The following is a 27687-nucleotide window of genomic DNA, read 5'->3' as shown; positions in this document are numbered from 1 at the left end:
GTGACACTTTTCCTGCTGGCCTCAAACACCTGGTTATTTTCTAAAGAGAAATAGGGTCACTGAAGAAAACAAAACACAATCTCTTGTGGAGCGTATTCATTTGTTAAGATATTGATATCTCTTAAGTTTTAACCTCAAACACAATATTTGGGGCACCACCTCCTGTGGAGTAATGTTGTAGTAATCTATAATCTCAGATCAGAAGAGTGAAGTCTTCTAGAATGTTTCAGTCACAAAATACACGGACAAAGCTCTGGGTGTTTACGTGCAGATTTAATCAAAGAATTGAGAACAATAACGTATAGACATGAGATAGATATGCAATGAGTATATTTCTATAATAACAAAATAATAAGACATATGACAATGAAATGGGATGGTTCTTATTCTAAAACAACTGGTATGGTGTCGTTATATGGTCAAAGTAACAAAATTAAAACAGGATACTGCTTTCAGTGATTTAAAGAAAAATTTGATCAAAGAATCTGTGATTTTTCACACTTAAATGGAGAAATCAAGTATATCCTCTGAAAAGGCTCCTCCCCTTTTGTATAAACACATCTGATGGATCAAAAAATCTCATATAAAGCCTTTAAAGAAAAATGTGATGAAAGAATTTGGACTCGGAGCTTCTGATTTTAGACACGCCCCTTTTCCTGGTCTCGAGGCCAGTAGCATTCCACAGTGAACTGCTGGGCCGGAGCTTTTTATTCAGCATTGTATCAAAACCAGAATCAGGTCATTCTGTCCCATTTAATATCAAAATCATATATATATATATCCCAGAGATGAAATGGACATTCATTTGAGGTGGAAAATAAACATGTTGCTTCTCACAGTCTTCACTGGATGTCTGCGCAATCAGTCTAACTCACAGCTTTTGGTAAACATAACGAGGTGACCAGGAGCCCATTTCTGAGAGAAGGTTCAACAAACTCTCAGTCTAACTCTGAGGTGATTTACTCTCAGATGGGAAACTCTGAGTTTTGGGTTCCAGATCAGCATATTGAGTTTTTTAAATCAACTCTGAGAAGGTTCACTTGGTGTTCAGCGCTAAAAAGCCAAGATGAATGGAGCCCCGATACAACGATTCACCATGGCAACAGGAGAAAAAAAAGGGATCCTCGTACTTCAACCCTCCTGAAATCGGCTATAGCCACATCTTCATTCGGACATACTGTGAATAATTACATAAAGCCACGCATGTGCTGAGTTACAAAGTTCTGTAAAGAGGTGACCGTGCTCAGGCCCGGTTAGTCCTGGAGCAGTGTGAGTGCAGGCTGTGAAGGCCAGCGGGGGAATGGGGAGCAGGGAGGGGGGGATTGCCAGTGTGACCTGCTACACTTACATTTAAAATGTGGAATATTTAAAGGAGAGAGCCGTACAAAAACTAATGCACATGGTGATTTTCAGTTTGACAGCCAAAGAACAGGACCATGTCCCAGAAGGCCTTTCAGAGACGACACATTCACTAGAACCTTCAAGTGTCTTTTGGAGAGGCTGCAGGACAACGACATTCAACAAATGATCTTTGACTCTAAAAAAAACCCTTCTAATAAGTCACTACACTGTCAGGTTGATTTGTTGAAGCCTCTCCTGAAATCAATGTGTCATTCTCTGGTCATGAGAGAGTAGGGTGTTCTCACATGCTACTTACATCTGGCAGACAACCAGCTCATTCATAGTCCTGTCCTCTGGCCTCAGACTGTTAAGACTGCTGTGCTGCCTTTGAAAATGGTATTGAAAAGGCAGAACTCTTAACTGAGCCTCTTACACCTCACCTTCCTGGCTGACTCCAGCAGGGCGGCTGCCTCTGATTGGCCCGTCTGCTGCACCAACTTGTAGAGGGCACCCTCTTTGTTCTGCAGCAGGGTGAAGGGGCAGTCTAACTCCTGGATGGTACCACTGTCCAGCACCTTAAAGGAGAAAGAAAATATATTTAAAAAAATCTTGTTTTGCTTTCTTTTACACCTTATTGAGTATGTGTTCTTGTTAGCTTTATTGTTTTTGCTTAGACTACATTAATAGTATGTCTCTGTGCTACATGTTTCTCTTTAAGAAGGGCACTCGACAAGCCCCTCTGGCTTTATTTGGCACCTCCAGCACATTTTTTTCAAAAGGTAAATTTTGTTAATTAACTAATCATTATGTACTGTCTGTTTTTCCATTGATCTATTATGTTGTTTTTTTTTACATCAATTACAATAAAATAAATTTAAAAAAATAAAACAAAAATAAAACAAAACAAAACAAAGTAAAATAAAATAAAATAAAGATATAAAGAACATAACAAAAGTAAACTTTGGACACACACTTGAGGAAATGAAAGAAACAACCCGGGAGGTGGAAGGGACTGAACCTTTCCCTTTAGGGTAAAAATGGTGGTCTTCCGCAAACTATTTTATTTACTAAACATGCTGTCAATCCAAATACCTGATAATATATACAAACAAGTTAATAAACACATACATCATTTTTTATGGAGTTGACGCAAAGCACGATTTAGCCTAACAACTATATCCTTAATAAGTTTATAATGACAGTTAGATCTCCCTTACCCAAGTCATCCTGCACTAATATCGAGCAGCACTTCCTCCTACCCGCTCAGTTGAAAGATGCTATACATACTTAAGAGCGAGGTGTAGTAGAACAACACCCTTGTCTGAGTTTCATTTACCACATCTGGAGGAAGATTCATAAAATAACCTGGGAAACTGTATCACAGTCTCCATGGTTACCCATTTGTGATAATCCTTTTTTAACTATAGGTAAGAAGCCGATCCAATGGAAGGAGCTGCATAGAAATGGGAGAGATGTCTCCTGTCCAATTACCTTGGTGGAAATATTTCCAATTAAGAAGTGCAGTCGTATCCCTCAGGAATAAAAAGAACCTGTCGGCAACATATTGGAACAAATGCTTACTAGAACGAGATCAAACTAAAATAAACACACCTGGAATCTATGAAGAACTTATTAACAAGATAACATTGCACTTTCAGGGAACAAGGAGACTGTGGAGTACAGGTTTAGGGTAACTGAAGAAGAGTGGGATGAGGTCTGGCGGTCTCTGAGGACGTTTCAATGAAATGAACACAACTCAAAACCGTGCACCGATACCACTGGACCCCTAGTGAGCTACACAGAGTAGGCCTCAGACAGACAGGCACCTGCTGGAAATGTTCATCTGAGATGGGGAACCTACCTACACATGGTCTGGGATTAAAAATGAAGAGTTTCTGGGTGGATGTCAAAAAGTAAGTGAAATAATAGGTAAGCATCCCTGCAGTTTGCCTGCTTGGTGTAGTTTCCAGACTGGAATCTCAAACTAACAGCAAGTGGCTGACTACAGCTTAAAAAGCTAATATACTGTAAATGGAAAGACGCTTTAGCTCCCACCACCCTAGACTGGTTTGATGCACTTGGAAAAATAGCCAAACTGGAAAGAGTCATATACAGCAACATAGACACTGTGCACAAATATGACATCATCTGGGGCCCTTTTCTCTCTTTTATGATATGACTCGGTATTGACTCTGATCTGCGATTGAACAACTGTTTTTGAGTCATAGATGGAAAAAAAAGAGGAAAAAAAGAAAAGGGGAATATGATTATAATATTGTATGTATATGGACGGTACATGTGTACATGTGAGTGTGGGTATATGTATGAGTAAATGCATGTATATATGTGTATATGTATTTATATGGCAAGCCGTTTAGGAAATTCATATATTGAATGAAACTTTGAATATATTGAAAGAAACTTTGAATATATTGAAAGAAACTTTGAATATATTGAATGAAACTTTGAATATATTGAATGAAACTTTGAATATATTGAATGAAACTTTGAAAATATTGAATGAAACTTTTAAAATATTAAATGAAACTTTGAATATATTGAATGAAGTCTGAATATATTGAATGAAGTCTGAATATATTGAATGAAGTCTGAATATATTGAATGAAGTCTGAATATATTGAATGAAACTTTGAATATATTGAATGAAGTCTGAATATATTGAATGAAACTGTTTTTTATATATTCAGACTTCATTCAATATATTCAAAGTTTCATTCAATATATTAATTTCCTGAACAACTTGCCATATATGTATTTAGAGACATATATATATAAACAGGCAGGAATTTATAATAATACTGTACTGTCTAACTAAAAATGTATACAGGTAAAACAATCACTCTTTAAATGTGGAACATTGACAACATATCATGTCACAAGGAGGTTTACACCAGACCAAAACTTTTAAATATTTGTGAATATTTTGCATGTGGTCCTATGTTATCTATGGTACCAATAAGGGGCTTGTCAGTCCATAGTCTATTTCTGACAACATGAACATATTTTAGGACAACATGAATGCATGAATTGAATGCTTAATTTTTGTTGTTTTTTACTTTATTTATTATTTTTATTGATTGATATGTATGTATATGTGTATAGGTTTGTGTGGATATATGTATGTAGGAAACTGGGAACATGCATGGGGGGGAACATAAAGCTTCTGAATAATTGATGTTTAGAATTTTTCCTTGAATTTTTTTGTCTCATTGACTGTTTCTGTTTTGAATTTAAAAAAAACATTCAATAAAAAAGCAACAAAAGCAGCAAAATAGGGACTGCGTAAAAATATTTCATCTTATTTAGATTTTAGAATATTGCAGTGAAAATGAAGAGAGAACTCACTAGTATCCTGTCGCTGTCTATGATGGTGTGGAGGCGATGAGCGATTGTCAGCACAGTACACTCTCTGAACTTGTCCCGGATGGTCTTCTGGATCAGTTCATCCGTCCTGCAGAGAGAAAGCAGAACTCATGTATTCTCCTACAGCACATTAGGTCGCCCTGTGAGTACACTGTAAGAACCCTCTCAGTGGGGTGAGTAGTCTCAGCAGTACCTGGGGTCCACATTGGCAGTGGCCTCGTCGATGATGAGGATGCGGTTCTTCCTCAGGATGGCTCTGGCCAGACACACCAGCTGTCTCTGGCCCACGCTGAAGTTGGAGCCGGATTCGGCCAGAACCGTTTCTAGCTTAGCAGGGAGCTCCTCTACCACAGACTTCAGCTGCACCTGCAGGGGGGGAGGGGCAGGGTTCAAGGGGAAACCTGCACTTTAGATGTGTGCACTATATAAAATACAGTGTCAAAGAGTGCTGGATGGAGGTTAGCCTTGCCTCTTCCAGAGACCTCCACAGGTCGTCATCCAGGTGCTGATGGAAAGGGTCCAGGTTCTTCCTCACTGTGTCTGTAAAGAGCACAGGATCCTGAGAGACAGAGAACAGGTCACACAGTCACACAGGCTGAGACAATAATCATTAACCCTTTAAATGCCAGTTTGATTACATGATTCTGGCATTTAAAGGGTTAAATTCCTGATAATTATTTAATATTTGATAGTTTTGAGCAGGGCTGAAGTTGTGTAAGAGATTTATGCAAAAAAAAGTAGAAAAAAATATGAATCTGTTCTATTTTTATAGCAGTTTTTGTAAATTGGACATTTTCGCCCCCTACACTGTCCAAACAGGGAACTACATTTTAAATCTGATGCTACACAAAAACTAACAATGCATCAAAGTCAATATTTTGGATAATCTTTGACATAACCAAGAATGATTTCAAAAAATTCCCCCAGCCACCAAATATTTGTTATATGGAAAATAACTAATTTTTGTGTTTTTTTCATAAATAACAACAGTGATCAAGTAATCAAACTGGAATTTAATTTAATTTAAGTCCTAAAAATGATTCAATATTTGATAATTTTGAGCAGGGCTGAAGTTGTTTAAGAGATGTATGCAGAAAAAAGAAATAAATATCAATCTGTTCTATTTTTATAGCAGTTTTTTGGAAGTGGACATTTTTGTCCTTAGTGACTTAAGAGGGTAGTAAACATGTAAAAAATGTTTAGATGTTTTCATGAAGAAAAAAAAAGTGCATTCCAAAATGCTTACAAAAAATGGTGCCATATGCAGTATGCACTAATACAGACAAAGTGATGGAAAGGTGAAGAGGAAACATTTGACCAAATGGACAAAAATGTCCATAGAGATGCATGAGGGTTAAATAAATTCACATGAAGTGTTTTTCATAAAAAAACTGTACAACAATAAACAACAAGCAAACAACACAACTGACAGTTTGTTTGAAGCTATAACGACGGAGAAGTCAGAGATACAAATTCTAAAAAGAACAACTTGTAGTGGATTCTTCTGTCTTCTTAATAAATCTTATGTTCTTAACTTCTTTCTTAATCCCTCTAGAGCGACAACATAACAATGTTTTACGCGTTGAGTTGGTAACACACAACAATACACCTCATTTCCTGTCTCCTGATCATATGACTACGGAAGTCTTACAGAATTACAGCAAATCTTCAAGTTCAGTTTTAATGCTTTGTTTTGGACCGGCTGGAAACGCTTGATGGATTTCAGACTGATGGAGGTAAAAAAGACATTTGCAGGGGTCTAAACAAGATGAAGAAGAAGCATGAATTTAATTTTCAAAACCTGAATGACATAAAAAAAAAAGCAACATTTGATCAAATTCCTGAGGTGAAGAAAGCAGGACTTCATAACGCTCCTGATTTGTTCATCAAATGTCAGGTAACCCGTTCCCCCCCGTTTCTCTCCCTGATTTTAAACTCTATCCACAGTCATATCTCAAAATAAAGGATAAAAAGTTAAAAAATATATTACTCTTGGATTTCTTTCTGCTGGTGATACATTTGATAAATATTAACAGTTAACAGATTTTGTATTTTGTATTATGTAACAAGATAATGAATTCAAACACCATCTTTGATCCCTGGAATCAAAGGCTGCACTTCGATCTTAAAGGGTTCAAAATGAACATTTCCTGTATCTGCTCTGTGGACGAGCTCATTCTGCAATTTAACAAGGCCTTTTTCTGTGAAATGCTCAATAACAGTTTAAAAACCTCATAAAATTTTACATCAAATTAACCAAAATAACGCTGTAACCATGATAATTTTTCAGGTTTCCCCTTCAGAATTGACCGATTTGACAAACTTTAAAAATGCTAAAGGGCTCTTTCTGTGTATTTAACACTGAGGAATAAGATGCGTCATTAGAAAGGGTTAAATCAATGTTTACCTGAGGGATGATGGACATCTTGTGACGTAGGTGATGGAGGCCGATCTCAGAGGTTAAAACCCCGTCGATGTAGATCTTCCCGTGAGGTTCTGCCAGGCGGAACAGAGCGGACACCAGGGAGCTTTTACCAGCACCTGTTCTACCCACAATCCCCACCTGATACAGGAGAGAACAACTATGTTTACAAAGCAAGCAAATATGTCTGGGGCGCCAGTAGCCAAGTGGTTAGTGTGAGCGCCCCAATTTATGGAGGCTGTAGTCCTTTAAGCAGGAGTTCAAATTCGACCTGTGGCATAAAAAATCCCAAAAATAAATAAAAACTGAACGCTACGTCTCACCTTCTCATTGGGTTGGAAGGTGGCACTGACGTCCTTGAGGATTGTTGGTCCGTCCCCGCTATATGAGAAGCTGACTTGGTCAAAGACCACGAGGCCTTTGTCGGGCCAATCAGGTGGAGGTTGCTTTTCGGTTTCCCAGGGTGCTTCACTCTCCAGCTCTGCGTACTCCACCACCCTCTCCACTGATGTCATCTGAAAGAGATGATTACTCAACACTGCAGCACAGGACTACAAATCATTAAACCTGATCACCATGAAGCAGGATCAACATGCAATGAACTGTTCTTTTTTTTACTGGACTTCATTGAGTGATGGCTGAAGAAGTCAGTCAGTTCTCACCATGTTCTCCACCTCTGCGCTCTGCCTCATCGTCCACTGGAAGTTTCCCACCAGTGTCACAGCGTAGGTCAGCACCAGGCCCACCTCTCCAGCATCCAGGCCTAACAAAACACCAACATCCAGAATGCGTTGTTTACAAAGAGGGACTCCTTTTTATTCACTGATTATTATGTTTAAAAAAAATCGAGAACGGGAAAACAAGCATCATACCACAATAACTACCAACCTCACAGCATTATTCACAAAACACTCAACTAAATAAGAGTCCTATTAACCATTACTGTTTGCAGCATGAAACAAACAGGGAAGGAGGGGGGTTGCTACCTTTTAAAACACAAGAGAAAGTTTGTATATTGGTTCAACTCAATGCGATTTTTCACACTTAAATGTAGAAATCAAGTATATCATCTGAAAATAACTGAGAGTCATATCTGTCTACAATGGGTGTAACACCCGAGTCCCACTGTCTGTGATGTTTTCAGAGTCCTATCTTCAGTTTGTTTACATCGTCGGGACGGCCGGCAGACTCCTCCCCTCACGTATAAAAGTTGTTTAATTGAGGGACTAGAGAAAAGAAGAATAACATACTGTACTCACTGCTTAACTGTGTTTCTAAATCACGCTCATTTCAGGTAAATTTACATGCAGTGTGAAGATACGAGCATAATAAAGATCACTAGCATTAGCATGCTAACACAACAATGCAGCGCGAGTTGTTTTGGTTTCATGCTGGAGCTCAAGGGTGACATCTGCTGGATCAAAACATCACATATAAAGCCTTTAAAGATCTAACACTGTATGGAGGATCTGTAATAATCAGTACCGCTTGTTTGAACAATGCTTAAACAGTTTTTTCTGTGTTAGCTCTGACTCCTCACCGTCTCTGAGAAGGATGCATCCAAATGATGCAAACATGATGAATATGGAGCAGATGCTGTCGAGTCGAAGCGCAAACCAGCGGGAGGTCATCAGGAACAAAAACCAGGCCTCTGACACGAGAAAAGAAAAAAACATACTTTATATATTATTTATGTATTCAGTAATAATGTTGTGAGCTTAAAAAAACAGTGTGTACAGTAAAGGAGTACCTTTAAAAAAAAAAAATCATACACGTTGAAATTTAAAAAAAGTAAAGGAGAAAGTAAAAAAATAAAAATCATACATGTTGAAACTAAAAAAAAAGGAAAGGAGTACCTTTTAAAAAAAAAAAAGTAAAGGACAACCTTTAAAGAAAAAAAAAAGTAAAGGAGAACCTGAGTGCAGGTCCTGATGGGTGTCAAAGGCTTTCTTCAGCCTGCCCTCAGCTTTGAGGGCTCGAATGGTCCACAGACCCCGAAGAGATGAAGACAGGTGGGAGTACACTGGACTCCGGGCTGACAGGAAAGAACACAAACAGGAAATGAAAACAATCTACTCACAAATATTCTGACAGCAGTAGTCCCTTATTGGTAGTGCAACTCGTTTCTAAAGCTCACAGCTTTTCAGAAGACGCTGTTGATGCATGAACACATACTGGTGGACTCGAGTCGCTTGACATCTCGTGATGTGCTCAAATAGAAACGTCTCAGGTACAGGAAGAAGAGAAGCAGAGGAAGGACGGGGATGAGGATGTGAGGGATGACCGAGGCGGCCACGGCGACTACACCGATATTCTGCAACATTAACTAAAAAGACACAAACAGCAACACTGTGAGGAATCGTGAGAAAGTTAGGACAGATGTTATACAGACTGAATATTCAGCAGTGTTCACTTCTCACTTGATAGACGTCCACAAAGGTGATGGGTAACGTGGAGTCCATCTGGCTGATGTCTTTGGAGAATCTGTTGAGAATTCTTCCTGTGAAGCAGAAAAACAAAGCTGGTCTGTGAAGTTGAATTAGTATATAGAATGATTATTTCTCTGTTTGAAAACAGGCGGTATATTCACCTATGGGGTTGATGTCAAAGAAGCGTACAGGTGTGCGGATGATGGCGTTGAACATGCTGTTGTGCAGAGTCTGCGCCGATCTCACCAGCACATGGAAGATCAGGAGACTCCGGGCGTAGCCAAAGGCCACCGCCGCTGCTGTCAAACCTAACAGCAAAAAACAACACCTTAATGCTGCACTTTATTCTTTCGAATATCACGGCTGACAACAATACTTTACACATGTGTGAACATTTACCTGCATAAATGCACAGGTGAAATGTCAGATTGTTCTCCTGATCTGAGTGAGAAGCATTGAAGTGACTCTTGGTCACAGCGTTGGTTGTGGTGTTGGACGCCTCTTCTTTTGTCCTTTTGTTTCACAGGATACACACATTAGACACACAGCCAGAGTCGACTAGTATGACCCCCACTGAGGGCTCATGTGTATAGTGCTGTCTGTGAGCAGGATTACTTAAAAACTTTTTTTTTTTCTTTTTTGCAACATTGTGTTTATTGGGCAATCCAAACTTAGGTAATTTATCCAAACTTAGTTTACTTATCCAGACAGAGTTAATTTATCCAGTCATAGTTCATTTCATACATCATTATTCTTTTTTTTTTTTTTTTTTGCAACATTGTGTTTATTGGGCAATCCAAACTTAGTTAATTTATCCAGACATAGATCACATCATCATTATTCTTTTTTTTGTATATAATTTTATACAAAACAAGAATAGAAAGCAGAAAATAAAACAAAATGGCTATAATAATATCTTAGTTTGCCCAATTTTTTTGTAATAGAGAAAAATAAAGCAACAAAAAAAAGGAACCCACATAAAAAGAAATAAAGAAAAAACACACAGACACACCCAAAACTAATTTAACTAAACTAACTGAGCATTCTTTTTATTGTTTTGGAAGTTTACCTCAATGGCACTTTTAGACATTTAAACTGCTTTAAACTTTATCTTTTGTGTTGTTAGATTCTGTTTTTGTGTTCAGTGATTCTGTTTTACATTGAAATAAGATGACTTTCTGCACCTGATAAAGTTTTCAAAATGAGACCTGAGGGCCTAGCTTAGTGGTTTCGTGCGCACACCCCCCTTGCACAGAGACTGTAGTCCTCCAGGCGGACAGTCCCGGGTTCAAATCCAACCTGTGGCTCCTTTCCTGCAAGTTATTCACCTCTCTCTCACTCTTTAATTTCCGACTCTATCCACTGTCCTATTTCTGAAATAAAGGCCCAAAAATACATCTTAAATTCTCCTCATGAAGTCAGTTTTCTGAAGAAGTGATGAACTCAGTGTGATGAGTCAACAATGTGCAGTGACCCTTTTGCCTTAGGCACATTCAACAGCTGCACAACCAACAGATAGATTAGTAAAAGGAGGTCCACCCTCCTTTTTTAGATTTAGAGTTTCAAATGTTGATGTCTTTGTTGGTCTGGTCACAGGCAAAAACTGACCCCTGCCTGTTTTCCGGATTTATTACAAAAAGGACACTACAGTCACTATCTCTCTTTTTCTCTTCTTTGCCTCATCTGTCCTCGTCCTCGTAGCATCATCGTCGTTGTATCAAAGCGTACAGAGACGTTGTAAAGGGAAGCCATTCTTCATGTTGAAAGTTAAAATCGACCTTTGTCGACTGTTTGAAGGTGGAAAGTTACATATTGCTGCTTTAAGGACTTTTAAAATAAGTGGATTAGAACTGTTCCTTGAACAATGTTGAGAAGTGGTAGTGGTCACAGGTAGTGACAGAAGAGTCTTCTTAACTTATAATTATCATTCATGTTAGAAAACAGAGCATGTAGTCATTCACTCACCAGTACACCAGCCACCAGTCCTGCAGGATGTATGCAGCCTGTGAGTGGAAGGACAAAACAACATTACAACAGTGTGATGGATAAACTTGTTCAAAATCTTTTTTGCCAAAACATACGACGACACATCGAGAGCTGTGAGTGTGAGGTTTGTTTTTCAGAATCAAAATGTGACACTTTTATTAGTCTGAGATTTCATGTCCTGAGTCGTACAATCCTCAACATGCATACAACCAAATGATGAGTTTACAGAGTTCATTCAGTTTAAAGATGAGGAGAAGAGAGGGAGGAAACAGACTTGATGATGTGGAATAAAGAGAGAAAAGAGGAGCACAAAGGATGAGTACCCGAGGCCTCAGAGCCTCGGCTTACCTCAGCTGTGAGACTGAGCAGCAGGATGATCAGAAGCACCAGGAGATTACAGCCCGCAGTGAAGTATTTACAATAAACGTGGCCACCAACGTCTCCATCCACTCGTGTCTCCTCTGCCATGGACTGAACCGCTACAGCCTGAAAATCAAATCAGAGATAAAACTTCTCTAAGAGTGTTTGTTAAATCAAACTGATGATGTCATGGGCGACAGAAGTGTAAGGGCGCAGTCACACTGGCCATCTGTACCATACCCAAGCACGCTTCAAGCCTAAAGTTCAGTTTGTTTGGCCAGTGTGACCGCTTCATGAGTCCTACGCCCATGGGAGATGTGGAGGATCATTCAACAAACATATGCTCAATATGTACAGAAGTGGGAAATTAAAGGGGATGTATCTGATTTTTAAAAAGTACCTACAGGGAGCTGGTCTGCCTTGTTGTTGCTGTCAGGACGCAGGAGGCTGCTGGAGGAACAATGAGACCCGTGGCTCTGTAAGGACACTCTGTCTGCGTCGGCCGAGCCTTCATCCTGCTCCTCCACGCTCTTCAGCAGAGACACAAAGTCCAGACCCGAGCCCTGCAGATCACTGTAGGTTCCCTGAGCCATGATGTGACCCTGCAGATACAAACCAGAAGAAACATCAAATGTCTGCATGACTGTTGTAAAGTATATGAATCATTACTGGTTTCATTGTTTGTATTTCATTTTCACATTTTTCTGAAAGATTTTCCACTGACTTCATTTAATTGCGCAACTTTTTAAATAAAAACTCAGAATTTTAAGGGGTCTTCATTATTCAAGTTATTTTTCCACAGTACATTCTGAAGCTCCGGAGAAGAACTTTCAATTTTTGTACAGTTTTAGCGCCCCCCTGTGGAGAAAGTGGTACCTCTTATTCCTTTGGTAATTTTGTCCTGTACATGCATTAAAATCAATTCTGCTGTCTTTAGTTCTGCTTTTAACATTCACTCATATCTCTGCTGTCTCATTACCATACATCTGTCTTTACTGTCCTCCCTCTCTGTCTTGCACTTGTAATGGTTTCACTTTGTTCACAATAAAAGGGAAAAAAAAAAAAATGGTATGCTGTTCATTGCTACCTACAGCCGACCCCAACAGCAGCTTCAGACATTTATTATAACAATATTATAATAATAATAATAAATTAGATTTATATAGCGCTTTTCTAAATACTCCAAGACGCTTGTTTCTACTGACCTCCTTTAGGACCAGAACCTGGTCTGCGGCCCTCAGGTGCTGCAGCTGGGTGGGTGACCAGGATTCGTATTTTATTCTTCAGCAGGCCGCAGATACACCTGAAAACAGAGATTGACAAGACAAGAGGGTGTAGGGGTACGAAGACTGTTACAAGCTGTGAAGTGACAGGGCTCTTCACATGTCGAGCAGTTTGCCAGACTATAATTAATAATAATGCAATTTTAGGATCTAAAAAAAACAATCAAGGCCATCAGGAAGAAGAATGTGTTTAGGGGGTAGATTACCTGAGGAGGAGGAAAAAGAAAACGTTTTAAAGAATAATTTCTTCACTTTTGCAAACAGCACACAGTCAATAAACGGTGGTGGGTGTGACTTTATTTGAGAGACAAGGACGGGGAACAGAGTCGGAAATCAGGGAGAGAGAGAGAGGGGAATGACATGCAGATTAGAAGCTGGGCCTGTAAGGACTGTAGTTCACCACTCACTGATCAAAAATATGTTTCCCGACCTCGGCGTCCACAGCACTTAAAGGATCGTCCAGGAGGTAGATGTCTGCGTCCTGATACACAGCCCTGAAAGGACACACAGAGACTCTTTGTCCAACTGGAACTGTAACTCCAGACGTATCAAGTTTGAATGAAAAATTCAATTCAATAAATGTAACAACAGAGAAATTATGTTGATATCTCAAGCTAAAAAAAATGTTGTTTCAGTTCTTACAGTGACAAGAAAACCATTAATGTGTCTCTCACCTGGCCAGGTTAACCCGGGCTTTCTGCCCCCCACTGAGTGTAGCTCCTCTATCCCCGATGAGCGTCAGGTCTCCATGTGGGAGCAGCTCCAGGTCCTGCACTCAAAGACAGACGGGGTTCACCACAATACACTAAACACATGTGACATGCAGACAAGAGAGGGAGCTAGTGTTTTTATACCACCAACTTTTACACAGAAAACTACACCCTCAGTGGCCCTGCACATGTGCAGTATCATTCACAAACACAGGTGTAGAGACTTTTGATGCTCCTCTGGGAGCTGAGTGAAATCTGTTTAACCCTCAGGCATCAGTTTAATTTACTACCCTCTTAAGTCATTAAGGAGAAAAATGTCCACTTCCAAAAGACTGCTTTAAAAATAGAACAAATTTATATTTTTTTCTACTTTTTTCTGCATACATCTCTTAAACAACTTCAGCCCTGCTCAAACCTACCAAACACTCAATAATTTTTAGGAATTTAACCCTTTTGATTACAGTTTGATTAATTGATGTCACTGTTGTTATTAATGAAAAAAAACACAAAAATGATTTTTTTTCCCATATAACAAATATTTGGTGGCTGGGGGATTTTTTAAAAATCAGTCTTGGATATGTCAAAGATTATCCAAAATATTGACTTTGATGCATTGTTAGTTGTTGTGTAGCATCAGATTTAAAATGTAGTTCCCTGTTTGGACATTGGAGGGCCAAAATGTCCAATTTACAAAAACTGCTATAAATTATCAGGGACTTTAAATGCCAGTTTGATTACATGATTCTGGCATTTAAAGAGTTACATTTTTGATAATTATTCAATATTTGATATTTTTGAGCAGAGCTGGAGTTGTTTAAGAAATTTATGCAAAAAAAAATAAAAATCAATCTGTTCTATTTTTATATCAGTTTTTTGTAAGTGGACATTTTTGTCCTTAGTGACTTAAGAGGGTCGTAAATTAAAGTGATGCCTGAGGGTTAAATGAGGACATTTCAAGGGTGAGACTCGCCTTCTTCAGAGCACACGCTCTGATAACTTTCTCGTACTTCTTCAGGTTGAACTCTTCCCCAAACAGGATGTTGCTGCGGATGGTTCCGGGGAACACCCAGGGCTGCTGGGCGGCGTACGTCAGCTGACCTCTGACCTTAAGCGCTCCTGTGTCGTGTGGTAGCTCCCCGAGGATGGCGCTCAGCAGGGATGACTGTTGGGAACATTGATGTTGTGGAGTCAGCACTTTCTTCAGTGTATTTAAGCATGTTGGAGCTTTGGACCCTGTGAAGCAGAAGCTCACTGCGCACTGACCTTTCCTGCACCCACTGGGCCGATCACAATCAGAAGCTGGTGAGATTTCATTGTGACAGAGACGTTCTGTAGAGACGGAGCGTCCAAACTCTGAGAGAAACATCAAAAACATGTTTATTAAAAATAACAAAACCAGACTTTGATTTTAAAACAAATCATAAGAAGCCCCAAACAGGTCTGTCTTTGATTAAATCCAGGCCTTAAGAAATGACTGATTGTACCACTTTAAGCTCTTTATTCTTACCTTATCCCAATAACAGGTCAGTTTCTCAATTTCGATGAATTTCTCTTTCATTTCCTCCAGAGGCAGCTTGAAGTTTCTCTTCTCCACCTCTTCCAGGAGGAGGAAACTCTGCCCGAGGACACATGGAGTCAGTGTGAACACACTGTGCTGTTCTCACTTCTTTAAAGGATCTACAGTAACATCCTTTATAAAATATGAATCTGTTCTACTTTTATATCAGTTTTTGTAAATTGGACATTTTCGCCCTCCAATGTCCAAACAGGGAATTACACTTTAAATCTGATGCTACACAAAAGTAACAATGCATCAAAGTCAATATTTTGGATAATCGTCTTGGATATGCCAAGACTGATTCTAAAAAAATCCCCCAGCCACCAAATATTTGTTATATGGAAAATAACTAATTTTTGTGTTTCTTTTCTTAAATAACAACAGTGACATCAAGTAATCAAACTGGCATTTAAAGGGTTAAATTCCAAAAAATGATTGACTGTTTGGTAGTTTTGAGCAGGGCTGAAGTTGTTTAAGAGATTTATGCAGAAAAAAGTAGATCAGTCTGTTCTATTTTTAAAGCAGTTTTTTGGAAGTGGACATTTTTGTCAGGATAGTAAATTAAACTGATGCCTGAGGGTTAAAGACACACATCAGTGTTAAACAATGTCAAATGTCACTGAGTTGAAGATGCATAAAGACTTTTACAGCAGAAAGAGGAGTCTGTGTGGACTTTACATGTTCTGCAGGACTCGCAGTTTTTTTCCTACTTTTGATCTTTTACAAGAAACACTGCATCAGGTTTGTGGGTTTGTAATCTTCTCTGAGCTTGAAGTTTCTGAAGATGAGGCGAAAACCAGATGTGTGACCATGTCTGACCATCATGGCGCCTACACGCAATAAAGTGCTTTCCCTCCCACCTGGTTTAGCACCTTAACCCCTAACATGTGACTGTCACTTTATTCCTGGTTTGTTTTGAGCACAAACACAAAGCCACATTTTGTATTGTTTATGTGTGTATTTGTCCACTAATGTACAGTTTATAATAATAATTTATACTTTATTAATCCCGCGAGGGGAAATTCAGTTTCACACTCTGTTTGATGAACATGAACACAAACATAGGCCGAAATACACACACATGCACAAACAGGATCCTATGGACATGCATTAATCCAATAATCCAAATAATGCAGGAGGGATGTAGGGGTGAGAAATTGTAGTGTGCCGAACACTAAACCGAGTGGAACGCCAGTTTATAAGAAGAATAGTTTGTTTGTGTGTTTCCACATAAATCCGACTCACCTTGATCCTGTGGATGCTGACCACAGTCTCCGACAGTTTCTCGACGGCCAGAGGGAAGAACAGGGTGACCGTGAGCTTGATGGTGCCGTAGAGGGAGACGGTGACAAACACACAGCTGGCGGTGACGGCGTTGCCCAGGAGAGCGTAGACGGTGAAGGTGATGAAGACGATGATCTTGTTGCTGGCAAAGAAGGAGGCCATGTTGAGTCCTCGGAGGTAGGAGCTCTTCATAATCTGGCTGATTTCTTTCCTGGAAATTAAGAAAATAAATTATTTAATAACTCAAAAAGAATAACAAGAAATACACTGTATGTCCAAATCTCTTTTTTAAGGAATCAGGATTATTTGTCTTGTTTAATGGGCAATCGCAAACTCTGTCAAGCCAAAACAAAACATATCTTTCTACCCAGTTTAGTGTCATCATTCGTCAGTTAATCCGTTATGGATGACAGAAAGCGGAAGCTTAAAGTTCAGGTGGCTTCAGATGGAATATCATAAACCAGAATCATTGCCTGAAAGCTGGTTCACTCTGTGACCAGGGCAGGGGGAAGGAGGACATATTTGTATGTTGAACAGATTTAAAAGAAGCTATTACCCCCGAAGGTTAAAGAACGGCACAAGTAGGCCTACAATAAATAAACTCACAACAACAGAACAAACAAAGAAACAGATAAAGAAGAGAATGTAAGAGACAAGAGAAAAAGAGATAAGTATTGTTGCTATCTATAAATCTGTTTGAGCTCTGCAAGAAAATCCAGCTGAACACCATGTTGTTTTCATTACAACATCTTTAACCTGGAGCCTCCCTTCGCCTGTGCATCACTCAAATTATTCCCTCAGTTTGACTATTTGACACAATAATTCTGCACGGTATGTTTGCACAAGGAAACAGTCTGTTGCTGCTATTTGGCAGGCTGTTTTACCTTCTGACTTCAGTAACCAGAGCACAGAACGGTTTCTCCCAGGCGTACATCTTGATGATTCTGATGCCGGACACGACCTCGTTCATGATGCGGATCCTGTTGTCAGTGAGCACAGCCGTCTTGCTCCTAGAAAATGACAAAAATGTATTTTATGTTTTGGAGAATAATTAAATGAATCCATCATTAACATGTACTTTTTTATTTTTTATATAGTTACCTACCTGAAGATGCCGAAGAGCTTCCCAAGCCAGATCTGCAGAGGCAGCATGAGGACGATGATCGCCACGCCTGCCAGACACGAGGGGCCAATCTCGTACCAGAGGAACACAACGATGACCACCGCTTGAAGAGGGCCCACCCACAGGTAGTGCAGGTTCAGAGTGATCTATACACACAGTGGTTGACCATGAGCACAGCTTAACAAACCTGGATTGTGTGTTCCAGTTTAAGCTCTGTCCCCTTACCTCATCTAAACGACTGGCATCATTGGACAGGAGGTTCACAATCTGTCCCGTCGTCGTTCTCCCCATTGATTCACTGCTGAGACCGAGAGCCTGGAGAAAGAAACCAGCATGACTGGAAGTCTATAGGCCTCTACTGGCCTACTGAAGTTTCCCAGCAGCAGCCAAAGGAAAATGGGAGATGCAGCTTTTGCTAATTACGCAACAAAGATATGGAAAACATTACCATTAGATATCAGGGAATGTACTTCTTCACCTTGAACAGGCATCTACAGGGTTATGTTTCACTGCTATTTTATACTACTTTATGCCTTTTTAATGCAAATTTCAAATAGTTAATGCCATTTTATTGTTCTTCTGTAAAGCATGGAAGCGACTAGTGATCAGAATTCAAATGATAAAGCTAATTTGAAAATGAAAATACATTAACAGAAACATGTTTTAATTTTCAGAATATGGGTGTATTATTATTTGACTCAAAAATAAAATGATGACTAATTTATCTAATTTGCATTTTAGTTTTCAACTTCAAAAATGCACATTCTTTGACTAAATTAAAATGAAGAAAATGACATTTGCGTTTTCATTTTAGAAAAAATTCTCAGCTAAATTTGTATCATAATTCAAATGAAAAAGCAAATTTTAAAATGAAAATGCATGAACAGAAATGCTTCTTAATTTTCAGAATATGAGTGTATTATTTGACTCAATTGGTTGAGCTCATAGGACTTGATGTTACAATCCCTCTTACAGTAATCAGCACTTTATTTAGTCTTGAATGGGGGGGTAGGGGTAATCACTTCATTGGGGTCATCAGGTGGGTACCCTCCTTCCTTGATTGATAGGCCCACGACATCTCCAGAGGGCTCAACGGCAACACCTGGCGTCCCAGGTGCCCCCCCCCCCCCTCTGCTTTTACCCCTCCTGTATGTTTATGGTCATCTTGCAGCCCAGTTGGGATCCTTTCTTTTCAGCCAGATCCAATTGCTGCTTCGTTCTGCAGCCTCTGACAGCAACCTGATGGCTCGTCGGAGGGCCTGTCCACGGACTCCCATCCCTTTCAGTAGCCTGGTGGAAGATGTTGCAACAAAGCCTCTGCAGCCAATCTCCACAGGGAGTACTTGCGTTCTCCAGCCCCGTTGTACTGCCTCGCCTGCCAGATCTGAATATTTCAGCCTCTTGCGTTCATATGCTTCCCCAACTGCAGCCTCCCATGGCACAGTTAGTTCCACAATATATAGGGACTTTTGTGAGGCTGACCACATAATCAAATCCGGCCTGAGATTGGTTGCAACAATTTCTGGTGGAAATACAAGCTTCTGGTCAAGATCAACTTGCATTTTCCAATCATCCAATAAGCATGCTTCCCTTCTCACGGTTGGATTCCTTCGGTCTTGTCCTGCTGGTACGAAGGTAGTAGTGTAATTGAAGCCAGAGGTTGGGGGAGAGAGTGCCTTGGTGGTAGCCCTCCTCCCTCCTAGTATTAGAGCCAGTTGCTGGAGGACCTGGTTGTGCCTCCAGGTATACCGTCCTTGGGTGAGGCTTGTTCTGCAGCCGGTGAGGATATGTCTTAGGGTTGCTGGTGTTTGGCAGAGTGGACATGCTGGGTCTTCTCCAAACCACTTGCTTAGATTCTTAGGAGTGGGAAGGACATCATAGGTGGCTCTAATGATGAAACTAAGTCTGCTTCCTTCAATCTCCCAAACATCCCTCCATGTGATTTTTCGATGCTCCAGATTTTCCCATCTCGTCCATTGGCCCTGTTTGGCCTGTGAGACGGCCACTGCACATCTTTTTGCCTCTTCCTGGTGACGCACCTCTGCTACTACAAGTTTTCTTCTCTGGCCGAGTGTTGCTTTGTGCCATGTAGGTCTGCTTGTTCCGAGACCAAGACCACCTCTTCCATGCTGCACCTGGTCTACAATGTCCCCATGCCTGAGAGCTGACATTGCCTGTTGTACAGCCTCAGTTGGGGTCCACTTCCTCCCTGTTGCCAATCTGGAAGCAGCCGATCGTATTGTGGAGTCTTGGGATTCGGTCAGGGTCATGTCCAGTCTTACCTTGGCGCATTTGTACTCCTCAGCCAGGCTTGTGACCGGCAGTTCCAGCGCGCCAATTCCATACAAGCCGATATTGCTGAGACAACGTGGGAGTCCAAGCCATTTCTTGATGTATGAACTGACTGTTCTCTCTAGCTTCTCTACTTTGGTGACAGGAACCTCATAGACTGTCAGAGGCCACATTAGACGGGGTAGCAATCCAAACTGGAAGCACCACAGTTTCAACCTGCCAGGAAGGAGGGTCTTGTCTATGTTTACAAGGCCATTGATGGTTTCTTCCCTCAGTTTTTCGCTTTGGTCAGAGTCCTTGAGGCTTGAGTTGTACCAACGCCCTAAGCTTTTAACTGGCTTCTCTGACACCATTGGAATGGGTTCTCCGTCGATATGGAATCTCTGGTCTGTGAGTTTTCCCTTCACAATGGAGACACTCCTGGATTTGTTGGGTTTGAACTTCATCCGTGCCCATGTTATGTTTGAATGAAGCTTTTTTAGCAGCCGTTTCGTGCATGCAACGGTTGATGTCAGGGTGGTCATGTCATCCATATAGGCACAGATAGGAGGTAGCTGCTGTCCCGACTTGAGACGTTCTCCTCCCACCACCAACGACTTAGATGCTCTGATGATCAGCTCCATTGCCATGGTAAAGGCTAATGGGGAGATGGTGCACCCTGTCATTATTCCTATTTCCAAAGATTGCCAGGATGTAGTGAACTCTGATGTTGTGAGGCAGAACTGCAAATCTTGGAAATAGTTTCTGACCAGTTTGGTGACGGTCTCTGGAACATGGAAGAACTCAAAGGCTGTCCAGAGGAGAGTTTTAGGGACAGATCCAAAGGAATAAGACATGAAGATCTCTTCCTTCCTTTTTCGCGCCTTGAATCTGATGCCATATCATGGATGTGTGTTCTAAGCATCCCGAGAAGCCTGGTATACCAGCTTTCTGTACTGATGTATCAATTAAGCTGTTCAGTTTCAAGTAGGCTGTCATCCTTTGTGCAATGATGCTACAGAAGATTTTCCCTTCGACATTCAGAACGTTGATTTTCCGGAACTGGTCGAGGCTTGAAGCATCATTTTAGAAGAGCACCCCCTGCTCTTCTAAAATGATGACTAATTTATCTAATTTTCATTTTAGTTTTCAACTTCAAAAATGCACATTCTTTGACTAAATTAAAATGAAGAAAATTACATTTGCTTTATCATTTTCAAAAAATGCCCCGTTAAATTCATATCATAATTCAAATGAAAAAGATAATTTTAAAATGAAAATGCATTAACAGAAATGCATTTACATTTTCAGAATATAGGTGCATTATTTGACCTATATTCAAAATGAATATTCAGTCATCCAGTCTGCATTATACTTTTACTCTCTATGTATGCATATTGTATGACATAATTCAAATGAAAATGAAAAGGTCTTTGGCTTTTCGTTTTAAAACTTGCCGTGCTAAAAAGTGATCATAATTCAAACCAACTCGAAAATGAATTGGCAAAGGGGACGGCGCAGGAAAGTGAGGTCAGACTCCCGCTCCCAGGCAGGCGAACGTAATAGTTTTTTATCTCTATTGTAATTTATTGCTTTATTTAATTAATGTAAATAGGTTTGTTTTTTAACTTTTTGCTATTTTTACTAATTATACTACTGTTTTTGAGCTGTTGTAACAAATACATTTCCCCCAATGGAAATCAATAAAGTTTATCTTTATCTTTATTATTATTATTACAGACAACAGCATCTAGGCTGCAAACGTGCAGCGCATCCTGCTCACCTTCCTGTATATCATGTGACACATGGCGACTCGCATCCTCATGCCTAATCTCTGGAGGTGGTAGTAGTAGAGGTGTTGGAGTATGGTGAGTCCAAAGGCGGAGAGGGACATGGCGGTAGCGTATCCGTACGCCATGTAGAGACTTCTCTGGTCGTCTGGGTCGTAAGTCTCAAAGTACTGTATTATTTTCCACAAGAGTAACGGCTGGATCACTTTAATTGCCTCCTAAATGAAAAAGTGAAAAACAGGTTAAATATCATGCTTACAATAAACTCTAAAAAGCTATTAAGAGTCAAACTTTGAAAATGTTCAGAAGGCTTTAAGAAGCAGAAACATACCAGTGAAAACACAAACAACCCGGCCCCTGAGAACACTTTCCAATAGCACCTAATGAGAGCCTGGGAAAGATTTGGCTTTTGAAGTTCTTTGGATGCTTTTCTGACTTCCTGGTCCCAAAACCTGCAATGAAAATAAACATCACATTGAGCATGCACTGGAAAGGTAACCTGAAGACTGAAGTGTGAAATCCACCATAACAGCCATTTGTCTTATTCAATAAAATGTGTTGTATATTTAAAGCTCCTGTGAGTGACCCTGAAGAGTTCCATCAACCAAACAAAGCCGTAAAGGGACACATATCCTCCTCCTCTTCTTCAGTTTAAATAAGTGTCAGAGCTCCTCAAAACATGTGTGTGAAGTTTCTTGTTCTAAATCCACTCTGATCCCGTATTTGATCATGCCTATAAACCCCTCTATTTCAGCCCTGCTCAGAACAGACTGTTTCTGTGTCTGTACCTTTAAATATGTAAACGACCTGTGTCTGACCACGCCCCCTCTCTGGAAGGGCTTTCTCGCTCCATGTCCTATTGTTTACGGTGAGAAGGCTGACTCAGAGGGCAGAACAAACACCTAGCTGTGGGAGTGTCACCTATCTGTGAGGGGTTACTGCCCTTTGTGACGTCATGAAGGGAAAATCTCCAAACGGCCTGTCAGTGTTTAAATCAATTATAGATAAGTACATAGAAATGATCGATCTTGTTCGATGAAAGTCTATTCTGTTGTTGGAGGTCAAAAATAAACAACAGCATTCATTTCAGGTTGTTTCATAACCAGCTAAAAAAACAGATTTGTTCTCAGACTAAAGGAAGCTTAAAAGCCAAAAATCTTTCCATGTCAGCTCCTGTTGTAATTTAACTCGTATGAATCAAGTGGACTTCAAACAAGGTGCCTGCTCAGAATCAATTGATGGATTGCTGGAGGCTTGTGAATGGTCATAATATTGTCAAATCAGTCTGTTAAGAAACTGATAATCAAAGGGGGACTTCCTTTCCAAAAGTGGAATTTGAAGAGATCTAACAAGGAGCTGGAGTGATTCAGTACCTCTGTAATTCCTCCCCGAGTCTCTCAGACTGATCTTCTGGAACTACGCAGTACATGTCACTCTCCCCCAGTCTTTGCTTGAAGCCGAGGTGCAGAATGGGGGCGATCCAGCTGAAACAGAAAACAGTTTCTAATCAACTTAAATCATTGAATTATTCCTTTAAGAGGCGGTGTGTGTGAGACAGGGCTGGATACTATCCCCACCTCTCTTCAAATTGTTCATACGACTTGTATGAGCAGTCGACTCCTTTGTTTTGTACTTTATAATTTCATTTTTTTGCTTTGGACAAGAAAAATCTAGTGAGAAAGAAAAGGACGAGAAATGAAGGACACATGTTTGGGGGCACATTTGAAGAAACCTTTTGAAATGTCTTTATTTGACACAGTTCCTGGTTCACATCCTCATATCCAGGCAGACGTGAACCCTCCCTTTTTCATTTTCCCAAGAATCCATAAAGACATTGGTCACAGGTCATTTTAGATATAAAGCTCCCTCAGATTGGAATCACCCCCCCTCCCCCTGATCACTTCCTTCCACTGCTTCAGGTCACTTTTCTTTTATAGGACAATCTGTTCTTGTTTTTATTAACTTTCAGTTTGCTTGTATTACAAACAACCCAAAGACAGCAGCCCTTTTCAGTATGCAGTTCGTACTTTTCAGACTGAACCCTCGTGGTGTTTCAGTGGTCATTTTTGGGGTCCAACTCAGACACACTGTGTGGTAAACATGTTCTCTTCTAGCTGTGCACCACTTTCTCTATTCAGCAGCGAGGAGCAACTTCTGATTAATGTTTAAAATAGTACTAAACAGGTGTAACTGCTATTTAACCATTGATCCCATGATGCCAAACATTAGCTCTGATCAAACATTAAAGGGACTTTGCTGGAGTGCAGTGTGAAAGCTGCATCCAGTGGACACAGCCTACTGAAGAAAGAATCACTATATCCTCAACATGTGTGAATCAGAGAGGGATAAGGAAGTGTCCTCCTGAAGGGTTTAGGGGTCTCTCTACTCCAGAGGATGTCTATATAATATCACCTTCATAACAACAACCTGGAGATAATAGTAACTTTGACTAAATATGACTCAATCTGTTCTGGCAGGCTCACATTTTATCAGAGCCGACATCACAACATGGTTTCCTGGGGGGAAAGAACTCCGAAAGAAAGTGACTCTGAACTACTTTGTAGAAGATCATTTCAAGCTGGTTGTGTCTTCAGCATTGGGCAGGTTAAACCGGTCCTTGTAAACCTTGAAGTTATTAGCATGTTCTGAGTACCTGACCTTATAATGAAGTGCTGCCGTCTTTGAGGTGTGGATGTCACAGGGTCAAATATGTTGGTCCATATTTCACTGTTTGTTTTAATAATTACACAAAAATTACCTGGCAATCGTCTGTTATGTCTTATTTTGTAGTCCGCAACCCCTTCTTCCTTTGTTGTCTTCTTCTTTGGTTACTATTACATATTCGTTTTGCCGCCTCCCGTCCATTGTTTTCTTAAGTTTTTATTCCCTTCCATCCTTTAATTATTGTATTATTGTGTGTATATTTATGTTTTTCAGAATGTTTAATAGTCTTGTGTTAGCTGTTGGTATATTGATTTGATTGGAATGTCCTGAATTTATTGTTATTTTATTTTCCATGGAGCTTAGCTTGCCGTGCACAGCAATTCAAGCTAGTTTACATGTATTGTATTTTATCTGTGTAGGATCTGGAGCGGACTGGGAAATTGAAACTAAGTTTTGTCTGTGTTTCCCCTTTTTGCCAGAATTAAAAAGAGACGAGTAAAAATCCTGGTGTCACGGCATCATTAGACCACAACACACAACGCAGAAATCCAGAACAACGACATCACACTGCTGCTTGTATTGCTGTGATTCAAAAAAACAATCCCTCCCCCCCCCGCGTTACAGGAGCAAAAGAGCGACGCAATCAAACCGCCCGAGCATCACAGAACAAACTGTTTCTGAGCGTCAGCGTCAGAAGAACAGAGACTATAGTCTTATCAAAGCAAGAGATTCAATAGAATAAAATAGGATTTTACAACATAATGGAAGAAAATGAGTCAATAAGAAAAACCTTTTTGAAACAAAAGCCAGGCTTCAAAGGTGAGTTTGATAAAGCCTTCCATGTGCTCTGCAAAGTCTCAGGCAGTCTGTTCAAGCAGCTCAGAGCGGAAAAGCTCAAAGGTGACTCATAAAAAGGTTTTAGGTTGAGTACTTAGAGAAGAAAACAAAAGGAACCCCGAGGGGCTGCACAGTGTGCCGGTTCATACACTGTAAGCCCTGGGGTTATTTCAGCCATATTTCTCTGAACATTTTCTCCATTTATAAAGAGGTTATCTATGTTTATATATGTGCATGAAACAATTCAACAGATGCATTTTTTGTAGTGCATATTCAGGATATTGTAGTTTAACGAGCTTCGTGTAGGTGCAGATTGTTTTAGCATGTGAGCTGACTTTCTAAAAGTCAGTTTTCATCAGAGAAAAGAGAGCGGGAAAGGACAAAGATGTGTCAAATATGAGTTCAGTGACTCTTCCCTCTTCTCCAGGGACCAAATGTTACAGTCAGAACATTTTCATTCACGCTCATATCTGAGGTCTTATCCCTTATTTATGCTCATGGGGATAAATACTGTGCATGTCTGGTTACTTAATGTATCAGCAGTGAATCCCACAGTGAAGAGGCGTTTAAGTACATTACTCGTGTGTGTGCCGAGTGAGAGGGAGGGGGAGTAAGGTAATTGATGGGTCAAAATGTAACCATCAACCAGACTTATCACATTCAGAGATAAAACACTCCCTTTGTCTTTTTTTTCACATCTTTGACTTTGATTCTTTGGATTGCAGAGTACAATTCAAGAGTAACGCGCGCGCTCGCGGGAGGGACATCAGTGAAGCCGACAGCTGCCTTTCATCTGTGATGCACAAGCGTGCGCACTAGCGATTATATGATACATGATGCTGTAGCAGTAATTAGCGCGACGTTTAAAATGAATGACTGACAAAATACCCGGATGACAGGAACACGTTGTGAAATTGAGAACCTGTTTTTCAGGCAGTATTTGAACTGGGCCGAGCTGTCAATCAATTCATCCGGGTCAGTTATAATGTCGAGCCGTGTAAAAACATGTGTTGAGGGTTACAAATTCCTTGAAAGCACACCGTGTCTCTAGAGCACTGAGTGTAAAGAGTACACTTGTGTAATTGTAATATAATCTTTGGCACCTCTCTTCTTCTTCTTCAGGCGTTATTGAACGATGACGCAGCACATTCACAATGACAACAATGTCGACTGAGCCGTCGATTGACACCTTGTTGCTCACAACAGGCTGAAGTCCAAATCACTTCCCTCTCGAAAGATTTACCTCAAGCGCTGATTATATCACACTTAAACATAATAAATCAAATCTATATGTTTTCTTCCGGTAACAATATGCTGATTTACGAGCTTTCAAATCAAGGGACTAGTTTTCCCCGCGAACGTGTCGTAAATCTCGGATCCTTGGGGGGCTCGCTCACCGACACTACGCCGGTCGTGCAGCTCCACAAACCCGCCGGGAAACATTTGAACAGGTGTCACTCACCACATGAAGACCCTGGAAAGAGGGTTTGCGGTTTCCAGCGGATTCTGCCGATCGTGTTTCTTTTTGATCTCCATGGTGACGCGCGGTCGGTCGGGATTGTTGTCGTCTATACTTTTCATAGACGAGTAAATTCAGTACATGTGCAGTTTGCTTACATCATGTAAGGCTCAGACGCGGAAGATAAGGCAAAGAGTATGAGCCGGCTTCAGCTGATCCGAACAAATCCTACAAGTTACAGAAACTCAAAGGGGACGTAATTCCTCGATTCAAAAAGCGCGTGCAAGTGCAAAAGAGACCAAAACTACCAGGGTACAAATGTAGTTCTGGGGTTAAAGATCTTCACCCCCTGCTATGGGTTATGAACTTTCTGACAACAGGGCATGCCGCCTCCTGCAGAGCTGAACATCTCTGATTGGCCAGGTTTAGCAGGGCGTTATATCACTACTGTTTCACACACACCTTTATTTAGAATCACAGCCTGACTGCTGCAGGTTTGAAAAGGTACAAACCACACCTGTTCAGACTAAAAGAAAATTCAAATAGAAAAAAAGGTGAAACAACTGGCTTTTAAAAAAAAAATAAAAAATCTGACATTGGGAAAAATTAATTCACATGGGGTTTTATATTGTATAACGTTGTTTAAATGTGAGATTATTAATGCCTCTGCCCTTTCCCATTCCTTTTGGAAGTAAATAAAAACCGTTTTTTAAATATAGTTTTAAATGTGACCTTAAACATTTTTAGAGATATTTGTATTTTAATTTGCCTAATATTAAGGCATTA

The 27687-nt window shown here is 40.2% G+C and overlaps 1 protein-coding gene across 1 annotated transcript; it reads right to left on the bottom strand.

The window, feature by feature from the left end:
* Positions 1-254: 254 nt before the first annotated feature.
* Positions 255-27279, bottom strand: LOC109996579 (ATP-binding cassette sub-family C member 4). The gene is given in 31 exon segments (XM_020650771.3): positions 255-1916; positions 4708-4813; positions 4919-5091; positions 5195-5284; positions 7133-7288; positions 7471-7662; positions 7810-7910; positions 8688-8798; positions 9063-9182; positions 9323-9473; positions 9568-9647; positions 9738-9884; positions 9976-10088; positions 11542-11579; positions 11911-12048; positions 12327-12524; positions 13128-13175; positions 13177-13225; positions 13613-13699; positions 13880-13974; positions 14886-15077; positions 15179-15268; positions 15423-15530; positions 16719-16968; positions 17642-17767; positions 17863-18026; positions 18106-18195; positions 21935-22159; positions 22273-22393; positions 23315-23425; positions 26905-27279. Coding segments are annotated over 31 exon segments (3948 nt in total). The 5' UTR covers positions 27024-27279; the 3' UTR covers positions 255-1757.
* Positions 27280-27687: the final 408 nt, after the last annotated feature.

Source organism: Labrus bergylta, chromosome 24 (genome assembly GCF_963930695.1).
Source record: "Labrus bergylta chromosome 24, fLabBer1.1, whole genome shotgun sequence".
Lineage (NCBI taxonomy): Eukaryota > Metazoa > Chordata > Actinopteri > Labriformes > Labridae > Labrus > Labrus bergylta.
This window is presented reverse-complemented; position numbering and strand designations above follow the sequence as displayed.